This window comes from Arvicola amphibius, chromosome 9 (assembly GCF_903992535.2).
Source record: "Arvicola amphibius chromosome 9, mArvAmp1.2, whole genome shotgun sequence".
Lineage (NCBI taxonomy): Eukaryota > Metazoa > Chordata > Mammalia > Rodentia > Cricetidae > Arvicola > Arvicola amphibius.
Genome location: NC_052055.2, coordinates 115277519 through 115290095, shown reverse-complemented (window position 1 = coordinate 115290095; position 12577 = coordinate 115277519). Strand labels below are relative to the sequence as shown.

The 12577-nt window shown below is 51.6% G+C and overlaps 1 protein-coding gene across 3 annotated transcripts; it reads left to right on the top strand.

Annotated features, from left to right (window-relative positions):
- Window positions 1-11: 11 nt before the first annotated feature.
- On the top strand, window positions 12-11406 carry Gucd1 (guanylyl cyclase domain containing 1). 3 transcript variants are annotated; one of them, XM_038341669.1, is made up of 6 exons: window positions 12-221; window positions 7956-8040; window positions 8733-8898; window positions 9991-10082; window positions 10278-10519; window positions 11082-11406. In XM_038341669.1, the coding sequence occupies exons 2-6, from the start codon at window positions 8030-8032 to the stop codon at window positions 11171-11173; spliced, it is 603 nt and encodes a 200-aa protein (XP_038197597.1). In that variant the 5' UTR covers window positions 12-221; window positions 7956-8029; the 3' UTR covers window positions 11174-11406. The 3 variants fall into 3 exon arrangements, with proteins under 3 accessions (XP_038197597.1, XP_038197596.1, XP_038197598.1); XM_038341668.1 differs by lacking the exon at window positions 12-221 and adding an exon at window positions 559-791; XM_038341670.1 differs by lacking the exon at window positions 12-221 and adding an exon at window positions 1783-1804.
- Window positions 11407-12577: the final 1171 nt, after the last annotated feature.

Below are 12577 nucleotides of genomic sequence, written 5' to 3'. Positions count from 1 at the left end.
GGCCGGGAAACGAGGGCTTCTAGCACTATTGTTCCGGCACTGGAGAGGACCCGGGGACGGTCGGAAACACCAATCCTCGAGCCCAGAAAGGAACATGGGGACGCGCACTTACGCAGTACAAGGACGGACTGGGCGGGATCGAGGCTTGAGTCCAGTGCGCTGGGGCGACAGGAAGTGCGGCTTGAACTAGGAAGTTAAGCTTTGGATCTGGTCGCCATCAGGTAAGGGGCGCACCGAGTATGGGGAACTCTCTTTATTCATGGTATGGATAACACCTAAGGGGAGTCAGGAAAGGATTCCCTGGAGTTCCGATGAGACACTGCGAGGGGCCGGGGCTAAACCCTGAGGCTACAATGGAGCAAGCCAACGGAGGGAGTTTAGGGAGAAGCTCACGTCGCTACGGAAGGGCCTTGGGGGAGGGGCTCGCGAGGGGCGGGGCTTCCGGGGAAGGGGCGGCCCCACGGGGTCTTCTCTTTATGAAAGAGAAGTGGGCGGAAGGGAAGAGGCGCGGCCTAGGCAAAGGGCGGGTTTCCAGATCCCAGTCCTGGAAGGGACGAGGCGTGGCTTGAGGTGGCCTAGCCCCCGCCTATCGGTCTCCGAACCGCGGAGGCGGCGGCGGCGGCGGCGGCGGCGGCGGCGTTGGCGGCGGCCGATCTCTCCCTACACTGGCCGCACTTGCTGCCCATCAGAAGTCGCAGCTGCCATCAGCTCCAGGCCGGGGCCATGGGCGCCCTGCGCCACCCGGGTCATGAGGACGGAGGCAGAGGCAGCGGGGCAGCCGCTCGAGCCCGGTCAGTGCCTCTCAAAAGGGCCTTGCCCTCACCGGGGAAACAGAGGGGGGGGGACTCCGCCCTAGAGCTGGGTAGGGTCTGGCCGGGCGACCTTGGGCCTTCTTCTGCTTCATCAGTAGCCCAGCCCTGGAAGGCTTCTGGTGTCTATTTCCTTCTCCGCTCCCGTCCCTTCCTCGGGGGGGGCGACTTCTGGTTGTTTCTGAGTCTTCAGGGGCTGGAACCTCGGGGACTTCTGAGAGCCAGTCAAGTTGCAAAGTCCAAAGGGGCAAAAGGTACTACCACCTTCCCAGAAAACGACTAGTCCTGCTTTGAACCCCATGTTGCCGTGATCGTTGTTCCCAGGGGGAACTGTGGAGGAAAGCCCGTGGGGCTCGGAAGGGGGAAATAACGGCCTGAAGAGCCCTCAGCAAAAGGGTAAGGGCTTTTTCTCTGACTTCCCAAAGGCAGTCTTACTACTGTTCTCTGGTTCCCTCCGCCCTGAGGAAACCCGGGCCCCTTTGCTTGCTCAAGAAGTGGGGAAACCTAGCAGTCATGGTGGAGCTCTGCATAAGGCGCAAAAGTTGATATTAATAAACTGTTCCTGCGAGGTGCCATCTCATGGGAGGGACCGAGGTGTTTGGGATCTAAACCCTTTAGTGTCAGTTGGAGAGTAATAGCACGTTCAAGGAGTGATTCCTTCCGGTTGTAGCCTGGAGCAGGACTTAGACCTATCCTGGGATTTACATTTTTACTCCTCCACTTATCTGTGAACTTGGACGGGATCGTTTCCCTTTCTTAGCCTCGGCAGATAGTGGCTCACTTGTGCAGGGCACCGAGAGGTAGATAGAGCGGTAAAGTGTTTATAGACGATGGAGCATTAGTTTTCATAAATCCCGCGGAAGCAGGCTGCTGCTGTCATTTGTACTTTTTAAGTTGAGCAGGCTGAGGCTGAGAAGGATAAAGCGACCCGGGAGAGTTGACAGCCTTCCTTCTCTCGTGACAGCAGGCCGACCACAGCAGACCCTAGCTCTCAGGTAGGGTCAGGTCGTGTCTTGTCTTTAGGCGTCGATATCAGCAGCAGTCTTGGGCTCTGGATGCTAAAGCTGTTATCTGGACAAATGCCAAGACCTCGCCTACACTTATCACCTACTTCCAGAAAACATCTGGCCTGTGCCAAGATCAGGATAGCCAAGCAGGAGTGTTTGCCGCATGAGGCCTCCGAATCTAGGGGTTTTAAGGTTGAGTGAGTCTCTTAGGACCCTGAAGAGCAACTGTCCTAGCCCACATTTTCTCAGTGTAAGAGAAGGCATGGCCCAACTCATTAGAGCCAGAGCGTAGGCCACGGAATGAGGAGGGAGTATCCAACAGAGGGTTGTGATCTGGAAGCCTAGGACTCATGGGCACTGTAGAGACATGTAGGCATTTGAAGGGGTAGAGCTTTAGACAAACAGACTTATTCAACAGCGTATCTGAATGCCAGCTCTGCCAGCTCTGCCAGCTGTGGGTAAAGGCTGGGAAGAGGCAAATGCAACCCTGGCCCTACCTGCCTGTTACAGTTGACAGGCTGACTAGGGAAAAAGCAGATGCCCTCTCTATGAGCAGGTTGTGGAGTAGGAGGGGGGGGGGAGCAGAGCATTTGGGTGTCAGAGATGAGAATGCCACATTCCAGATCATTGGTTAGATAAAAACAAAAGCTGGGTGGAAATCAGCCTGAGTAGATCAGAGCAAAAAGGCCATTTAAAGCCTCAGTGAGGGTTCTGGAAAGGGAAGACACCATCTTGATAGCACCACACCCTGCAAAGAGTTTTCCACTAGCATATTGTGGGAGAACTGTTTTAGAATAGGAGTCTCTGGAGACCGAGGTTTACATCACCTTAGTTTGCCCAGAGCCTATCACACAGTTTCCTCAGTGTGACTTTTTTCTTTCCCTTTTGTTTTTTTAAATTTGTAGCACTGTGGATTGAACCTAGGTCGCTGACAATGCTACACCTCCTGACTCAAGTATAATTAATGATGGGTTATTTACGAAGCATCAGATACTAGGCAAGGAAACAGCAAACAAGACCAGCAAGTTCCCTGGTGTCTTAGTCCATTTGCACAACCGAATGATTTATAAACAATAGGAATTTATTTTCTCATAGTTCTGGAGGCTGAGAATTCTTAAGATGAGGGTGCTGGTAAGTTCAGTACAAGATCCATCTGTTCCTTATAGACAACTCTCTAGATATGCCCACATGACAGGAAGAAAGGGGGAGACCTTGCATAGCAGAATATCAGAAGGACAAAAAGAAAAAGGCCTATGACTATTAGCTTTTTTCCCCTCCCTCCCTTCCTTCCTTCCTTCCTTCCTTCCTTCCCTCCCTCCCTCCCTCCCTCTCTCCGTCTCCTTTCTTAGATTTCCTTTATAAAATGTTACAGGTCTTGAGTGTTTTGTCTGTGTGTATGTCCACTCAGGGGCTAGAATAGGCTGTCAGAACCCCTTGAACTGGAGTTACAGACAGCTGTAAGCCTCTGTATGTGCCTGGAACTAAACTGTGCCTGGGTCTTTTGCAAAAGCATCAAGTACTTTTTAGTGGCTGAGCCATCTCCAGCTTTTTAGTTTTAATTGTCAGCCTGACATAATGGATAACCATGTGGGAAGGGAGTCTTAGTAAGGAATTGTCTAGGTCAGATTGGCCTGTCAGTCTGCCTGAGGGGTTTTCTTAAAGGGTTTAATGAACTGGGAAGACTCACCCTAAATGCAGGCAGCTCTGTTTCTTGAGCTGGGCCCAGACTGATAGGAAGTGGGGAAGAGACACGCAGAGGCATGCGTGTATTCTTCCCATCTGCTCCTGATTTTGGATGTGGTATGACTGGCTGTCTCCTATGAGTGTGACTCCCCAGACATGATGATGTAACCTGAAGTTGTGACCTAAATTAAACCCTTTCCCCCAAAGTTACTTTTGTCAAGGCGGAAAGACACAGCCTAAGTTATTTTTCCTGACCCTTTGTAAGGCACAGATTCAGAGTCCTCATGACTGAATTGCTTCCCTAAAGACCCAACTTCTTATTTAAATATTTATTTTGTGTATATGAGTGTTTTGCTTGTGGGTTTGTCTGTGTACCCTGTGTGTACCCTGGCAGAAGGTGGATGTTGGAGACCCCCTAGAACTGGAGTTATACCTGGTTGTGAGCCACCATGTAGGTGCTGGAAACTGAACCTGGTTCCACTGGGAGAGCAGCCAGTACTCATAATTGCTAAGCCATCCTTCTAGCCCCTCAAGACCTGTTGTGCCCGCACCACAGGACGCCCAGACAAGACTACCACAGAGCCGGTATCTGATACAAACACACTGGGGTTTATTGATTACAAGTTACCTAACTCAGACGTAATCTAACACACTGCTGCAGGGGGAGGGGGAGAATGGCCCCGAGGCTTCAGGGTAAGGGATTTTAAAGGGAAAAGCAGGTAGAATGGCACAGGCCTTGGCATTCTGGGATCGGGTAAAAGTAACTTCTGAATTCGTTGGTTAGGATATAGGGGAGTTTTAAAACAGTGACTGTCAGCAGACAAGAATTTAAAATAGCGGTTCATCAGATCCGTACAGGGACATTTGAGGCAATCAGATGCTGTCTGGACGCCCTGGTGGGTCACTTTGACCAGGGTAGGCAGTTTATTGGGAATGTTTGACTTTGCTGGGCTGCATTCTTCACCCCTAGTTAGGTCCTGTCTAAAATGGAGTTCTTTCTAAAAATGGAGTTTGTTCTGCTCCTTCAGCCCCAACAACTTCTTACCACCATCACTGTGGGGTTTATGTTTTAATGTGAGTTTTGGTTATGAGGGATGAAAACTCAAGTATCACTGTTCTTCGGGAAGCTCAAGACTTAGTGAGGTGACAGCAACTTTTTGGGTTACTTTTGCTAAGCACCAAGTGAAACAAGCTGCGGCTGCGCTCTATGCACCGCCGTACCGTTCGTGAGCCGGACAGGGGGCTGGAGATTGAAACACACAAAGACTCACAGAGACAGCACAGACAGAGACACACCTCTAGTCACTGGTAAAAGAAGCCCTTATTGAATAGCTCCACAGAGGCTTAGATACCCAACACAGTCAGGTGGACCAATGGGTGAAAACCTCATCCCCTGATCCTCAATCAAGGCCAAAGCAACACGTGCTCGGGAAGCAGAGCTGGACACAGCTTTCGGTAGCTCAAATCAGAAGGCCAAGTAAAGGTCACTAGCAGGGGAGAGCAGCTGGAGGCCAGGACTCCAAATGGTCCCAACAAGAAGCAGGCTCTCAGGAAGAAACACCCTTCTCAGCCATCAAATGCAGTCAGAAAAAAGCCCTGAGAGTCTTGAACCGAGGCTGAAATGCTAAGAACAGTAGAGAGAAAAGAGTTCCAGACCGAGGGTGACACATGTGCAGATGGCTCCAGCACAGTTGAGACTGCAGGCTTCATAGGACAACCGAACAGGTGAAGCTGAAGTGAGTCTGGCGGACCCAGGTTGAGGCGGGACCCGCAGGCTTTTGTAGAAGGCTGGAGAGTATAGTGATTGCCCAGAGGAAGCCCTGGGTTCCATCCCCACCACATAAAACTAGGCATGGTGGCACATGTCTGTAATCCCTTAGGAGGTGGAGGTAGAAGGATCAGAAGTTCAATGTCACCTTTGGCTACTTATCAAGTTTGAGGACGCCCCAGGCCTTCTAAGACCCTGTTACAAAACAAAAGGTACATATTGGGGGCAGTGAGAATGTCATTTATTATCACGTTTTCACACATTTTGTGTATGTGTGTTGTTATATGCGTGTGTGCATAAATCCAAGACTGACATCAGGTATCTTCATGACCATCTGCACCTTACATGTTGAGGCAGGGTTTCTTACTCAGTTTTGAGTTCGCTGTTTCTGCTAGTCTGGCTAGCCAACTTGCTCTGGGGATTTCCTATCAGTCTGCTTGCTGGGATTACAGGTGGTCGTGGGTACTACGGATCTGAACTCAGGTCCTCCACGCTGAGCTCTTTATCCACTGAGCCATCTGCCCATCCCAAGGACATTGTTTGTCATAGGGTTTTTCTGTGTAGCCCTGGCAGTCCAGGAACTTTCTCTGTAGACCAAGCTGGCCTCAAACTCTGAGAGATCCCGCCAGCCTCTGCTTCCCAATTGCTGGGATTAAAGGTGTGTGCCAACACACACAGCTCCATCTCAAGTACTTTAAAGATTAGAAACTGTAGATGAAATGCCCCTGGCTGCTGTGTGTGGGGACAGGTGAGAGAATAGGTTTGGGAAGGGGACAGGCAAGACTGAATTTACAAAATGGCAAAAGGAAAGACTTAGGTTCAGAGGTGCCTGGGGTAAAGGGATGAAGGGCATGAAGCCTCATCTTTGCCTGGCCCAGCGCAGGTGGTCCATGTGATTTCCTACGAAAGCATTATGCCTATTGTTGCTCTATTGTGGCATTCTGTGAGCTGCCTCAGTGGTGGCCCATTTCAGAGGAGGAAGCAGACACAGAAATGTCAGGTGGCCTGTTTGACACCTGACATCCTGCCTCCCACAGGCACACCTGGAGGTGAATGGCCAGGAACAATCGTGAGTCTCTGTCCAGCAGGCTACAGATAAGTTTAAGGGCTGCATTCTGTGACCTTCAGCGTGAACTCAGGCTTAAAGGATTACCAGGGGGATTACTGGAGAGATAGGGACTGGCCTGCCTGGGGTTAGGGAAAGCCATAGAAATAGTGGTATTTCAACCAGTGCCTGAAGACGTGGGAGAGCAAGAGGTTTAAACTCAGACACCAGGTCAGAAGAGCCAGGACAAAGTCTCTGGCTAGTGAATGTCACGCCTGCCTAAAACACAGGCAGAGGGAGTGATGGGAAAGAGGCTGACCTGGTAGGTGAGCTCCTGGGCTGACTTTCTGCAGAGCTAGACACCTGGCCCAGGGGAGATCCCAGAAATCCTCAAAGGAGAATGCAAGTGGACTGGGTTTTCATGTGCCAAGTAAGTGAAGTGGTGACCAGTACAGAGAAGTCCCTCCTGGTTCCTTAAACTATGTTTCCCTCCCTCTCTCTCCCTCCTGTGTGGTGTGTGTGTGTGTGTGTGTGTGTGAGAGAGAGAGAGAGAGAGAGAGAGAGAGAGAGAGAGAGAGAGAGAGAGAGAGAGAGAGAACATGTAGGCCTCATTCTATAGCCCAGACTGGCCTTAGAGTCCTCCTGTCTTAGCCTCCAAGTCTTGGGATTGTAAGTTTGTGCCACCATACGCAGCTAGACTGAACTTTGTGCATGTTCACGAGCTAAGCTGCTGCAGGTCACATGCCAGCTCATCCTCCCCTCAGGGCCTCAGTTCAGTGCATACTGTTCTGCAGCTGTGTTGTGTTCTTTGAGGCCTACCTATTGTTTTTCCACCTGAGCTGTTGGTTGTCTGTTTCTCTGTTTGTCCTTGCTGTGCACTGGGACAGGACCTTGCTGAGCTACTTGTTACATGTGCCAGGCTCTTGGAAAATAGTTTTTAATCTGTTGACCAAATCAGACCAAGCCCTCTACTTCAGGAATAGCAAAACTCAGCCCAGTGAGAGGAAGCTAGGCCGCTCCTCCAGTCAGCCAATGGCACCAGAATGCCTAGGTGTGGCGCTTCTGTTCCTCTCCGCAGCCCGGAACACAGACTGAGAGGTTTGTCCAGGGTCAATACTAGCTAGATTCTGGAGGAGCAGTCTAGTTACCAAGCTTGTGTGACAGTTCCCTCTTCCTAGCTGTGGTCTTCCCCTGTTGCTCCTTCTGGAAACTTTAGAGCCAGGACCCCTTGGGACACAGCTGCAAGGGGCAGCGCTGTAGAAGAGTTGAGGTCCAGGGGTGGGTGTCAGTTCATGAGAAGCCAAAAGCATCTAGGAAATGTGTGCAAAGACCTGTGTGTGTGTGTGTGTGTGTGTGTGTGTGTTCCCCCCGAAAGTGAGGGGTCCCGGCAGATGCTGATGCGGTGGGGAGTGGGCCCCAGTGATGTGAAAGAACCTGCGCATGCTGAGGCAGCAGCTGGTCCTGTTCTGCTGTACACACGGGAGGGTTCTGAGTAGGTCTGACTGGCTGTGTTGATGTGTAGGGAGAGTTCTGGTGGTATAAGTCTAACAGAGTTTCAGTGGAGGCTCTAGTGGTGTTTCTAGTGGGGGCAGATCCGGTGGGCACTGTGCAGAGAGCATGAGACTTCTCTTGTTCCTTTGCAGGGGACTTTGTACAGCTGCCTGTGCCCATCATCCAGCAACTATACCATTGGGACTGTGGCCTGGCCTGCTCCAGGATGGTGCTTCAGTGAGTGTCCACACTTGCTGTGGCTCGGGGATGAAACAGGAAGTAACCTGGATGGGATCTAATATCTGCATGGGTTGGCTTTGTTTGAAGCTTTAAAAGACTCAGATTCCATCTGGGCCCTGTCATAGTTTAAATATGAACAGAACGGTGACACCTGGGAGCTCGGGGTGATCAAGGAATTCACAGGTGTTCGGGTTGGGCACTTACTGCATCTTCTACCCCTCTGATATCAGGCTACCAGGATGCTATATAAATAATAGAACCTTGATAGTCTGAACCAGAAAGGACCAATACCGTCACCTTGCACAATCTGGAGACCCAGATCAGTTCTCCTGTGTCTATCTTGCATACTTAGAGTTCTGGAAAAGATGGAGCATAATAAAATGTTTAGTGCCTGAAATTTTGAAAACCACTTCTGTGATCCAAGGGCTTCTTAGATATGCAATCAGAACCTTCCCCAAGTTCACATAGCCCATAAGAGATGGAAGAACCAAAACCCAGGCCGTTCACTGTGGGGCCAGACAGTGTCCCAGGCTACTGATCCCTAAAGTTACCATGGTGGTTTCATGATAAAGGACAGAGACCTCCGAGGCTCAGAAGTGCCGGCAGTGCCTGTGGCACTCATATTGGAGGGTGACTTGGTCTAGCTTTGCCTCAAAAACAAGCTAATCTCTTTGCCCTCTTGCCTTCAGGTACCTGGGCCAGCTAGACGATGGGGAGTTTGAAAATGCCCTGCATGAGCTGCAGCTGACCAGGAGCATCTGGACCATCGACCTGGCCTACCTAATGCGCCACTTTGGTGTGAGACACCGCTTCTGTACCCAGACTCTGGGTGTTGACAAGGGCTACAAGAACCAGGTAAGCAGCTACCCTCTGGGCCCTCTTCACACAGAAAACCAGAGGTATAGGCCGCCCAGTTATCCCAGAAGAGAGAAGGGTCAAAGCCCGGACACTTGAGCAAATGCATGGGTGTAGAGAGACAAATGGCAGTGGCAGACTACAGACAGGTGACTCTGAGATCTAGGCTCCATGGAACATTTGCACATTGAGTCCTGGCCTTCTGCATCTTTCTCTGTGTGGCATAGGACAGGTCGAAGGCTGTGGAGTCGTACTCTGATTTACACGACTATCATTGGCTTGTTTTCTTCGTTCTCACCAGGGTAATTGGTATTCTGGAAGAAAAACATGTATTGTCTGTCTATCTGCTTTTCTGTCGGTTTTTATTCCCTCTAAAAAAAATAATGCAGATAATGCCATTGTAAATGGCTATGCCAACACACCGGTGTATTCCATTCCCTTGCAAAGCCAGAGCCAGTCTTACCTGCCCTTGAGGCGATCTTGGCCTAAGCACCAAGTTTTGGCAGGGTCGTCTCTGCTGGCCTTGTTGGCAGAGGGGCTGTCACATGGTAGCCAGTGGCAGTCAGCCTAATTCTTCTTTGAGTCTTCCATGCCAGGTAAAGAAGGCTACTAAATCTTAAGACAGAAAAAGGAACCTGAGAACAGAATGTCTTTGGCCTGCCTCCTGGGGCTCTGGTCACGTGAGGTCCTAGCACCAAGCAGAGTCTGTTTCGTAAATCATGCCTGGCTACCCTGGGCTGTGACTGAGCCATCCTGGCCGGGGTTGGAAGGGCAGCCTTGCCCTCCTTGATCCTTTGCTTTAGGCTACTGCTCACGTCTATCAGAGAGCGGCCTGACCAGTCCTCCTCAGGGAGCTCGTCCAAATCTGCTCTCTCAGCTCCTGAGCATCCTTTTCGCCCTCTGCGTGGCCCTGCCCACACTCCAGCCAGGGACAGCCACAGCCTTCTTCCTAGGCAAGCTGGGTAGAGCCACCTGCCTGTTGGTAGGGCCCCCAACCCCTCATGCTGCTATTCTGTAACCTGCTCTTTCCCTCATCTGAATGGGGAGTGTGCATCCCGGACGGGTGACCACTCCAGTCTGCCCTTGCTTCAGTCCTTCTACAGGAAGCACTTTGACACTGAGGAGACCCGGGTGAACCAGCTCTTTGCACAAGCCAAGGCCTGCAAGGTGCGCGTGGAGAAATGGTAAGCCTCCTCACCCAGCTTTCCTGGGTCACAGTGACAAGCCAGGACATGACCACTTGCAGGGGGCTCAGGGTAGAGGGCAGACAAGTCAAGGACGTATCTTAACACTGGGGATGGGTACAAACTTGGGGACATCAATTTGGAAGGTGGGGACAAGGGCCCACTGCACTGGCCAACCTCCCTCCTGGCCCACAGCACAGTGAGTGTGCAGGACATCCAAGCACACCTGGCGCAGGGCCACGTGGCCATCGTGTTGGTGAACTCCGGGGTACTGCACTGTGACCTGTGCTCCAGCCCCGTCAAGTATTGCTGCTTCACTCCCAGTGGCCACCGCTGCTTCTGCCGTACCCCCGACTACCAGGGCCACTTCATCGTTCTGCGTGGCTACAACAGGGCTACTGGTTGCATCTTCTATAACAACCCGGCCTATGCTGATCGTGAGTCCTGGGGGCAGGTGGGCCAGGGTGGCTTGTGTTAACACAAACTTCCTCCTTTTCAGACTGGTGTGGCCCATGTCTCTCTCTCCAAAGCCTGTGCCCCTCTGGGGTTTTGCTGTCAGGGCTTGCCTTCTGGTCATACAAACAAATCTGCCCCTGTCCTGGTCTCCAGCCTCCTCTCCTCACACACTACCAGCTTGATTCTACTGCTCGGGTCCCCACTGATAGCTTGTGTTCCATGGGCTGTAGCCAGCACACAAACTAAATAATATGCCAGACTGCCCGCTGTCCTCAGGCCGTGGCGTGGAGAAGGACTGCCCTGACCATCTGTGTGTCTTGAGACATTTAACATACTTTTTCTTCTCTCTGGGCCTCACTTTCTCTGTCTACTAAACTGGGAAGGTGTCAAAAGAAAGAACTAACTCAAGAAGGCCAGAATAGGCAAGAAAGGTTTCCTAGGGTTGGAAGGCTTAAGCCAGGAGGTGGCAAGACAGGTAGAACACAAACCCCATGAAGTCACCCACTGACCCGGCTCTGTCTTTCTTTTTCCCACACCTGGCAGGAATGTGCAGCACCAGCACCAGTAACTTCGAGGAGGCCAGAACCAGCTATGGCACAGATGAGGATATCCTCTTTGTCTACCTGGACAGCTGACAGCAGGAGCCTGGCATGCCAGGCCCTCAGAACCTGAGTCCTACCTGAGCCAGACCCACTCAGGATTCCTACACCCGGGGTTGCTGGGACTGCTTGACAAAGCCTCTGAGAACTCTGTGACTGCTTTGTCCACCAGTGTCATTATGCCACTTATCCCAAACACCTTCTGTTGCTGGAGACAACCCAAGAGCGTCTAAGGGGAGTATCTTGGGGAATATCTCTCGAGACCTTAAGTCTGACTCCAGCTGTGCTCAGAGGAAGGCCTCAAGTCTGACTCACAAGGAGAGAGGCAGGGACCTGAGAGAGAAGCTTGTTTGGGGAAAGCAATCCAATTCCAGGCTGGGCTCTAGGCCATGGTGGATGGCCTCACTGCTCTCTCCTGCCTCCAATGGACTCGGGTCTCTGGGACTGGTCACGAGGCCTTGTTACCATGCAGCATAAGCATACCTCATGGCCACTCTGAGCCCTCTGACCCCTGGGATGCTGACAGCTTCTTAGCTTCTAGGTACCCTCCTGTAGAACAGAAAGTCTTTAGGGGTGGGCAGGGCTGAATGGATGGCAGCAGAGAGAATGTTCCAGGAAGAGGGCTCTGACAAGAGACTCCCCAGAGAGCCTCTCCATTCACGAGGCCTCCTGACACCAACTTGACTTCCCACAGCAGCATCTGCCCTCTAAGTCTGGGAGCTTTCGAGGGTGGGTGCTAGAGGGCCTGTGTGCCTAACACAGCAGCAGCTTCCCATCCACCCCAGTGTTCACACTGGGAGAATTGCACCGAATACTGGATCTCTTCCATCTTGAAAGGCAATGCCAATGTCACGTAGCACGGCAGGTAGCATCAGCTAGAGCTGGGTTGTCTTTTCTTTGTTGTTGTTCTTTTTTTTTTTTTTTTTGTTTTTCGAGACAGGGTTTCTCTGCAGCTTTTTTAGAGCCTGTCCTGGAACTAGCTCTTGTAGACCAGGCTGGCCTCGAACTCACAGAGATCCGCCTGCCTCTGCCTCCCGAGTGCTGGGATTAATTTGTTGTTGTTCTTGGTAGCAAGAATGTCGTTTTATTGAGACAGTTTCCACTGTGTGGGGAGTAAGACTATAATAGATACAGGTACTTTGAAACCACTAGCACTTCTTTATGGGCAGATAGGCCAGTCCAGGTCTTTCTTGACAAGATGACCGGCGTGGCCTGGCCAGCAGTCTGAGTGGGGAAGCTGCACCAAAGACACGAGCGAATGGGCCGTTCCTAAAGAGACTCGGAAGCCCGCTCCTCATGGTACCCCAACAGCCTCTCGCCGTCCCCATGCTCCAGGGGCCTTGGTCTTTGAGTGCTCAAGGCATGCCGTGGCAGGAGCTGCTTCTCCTACCACCAGCTGGCCCTCATGGGAGTTTGAGGGACAGAGTTGGTCTGTGTTTA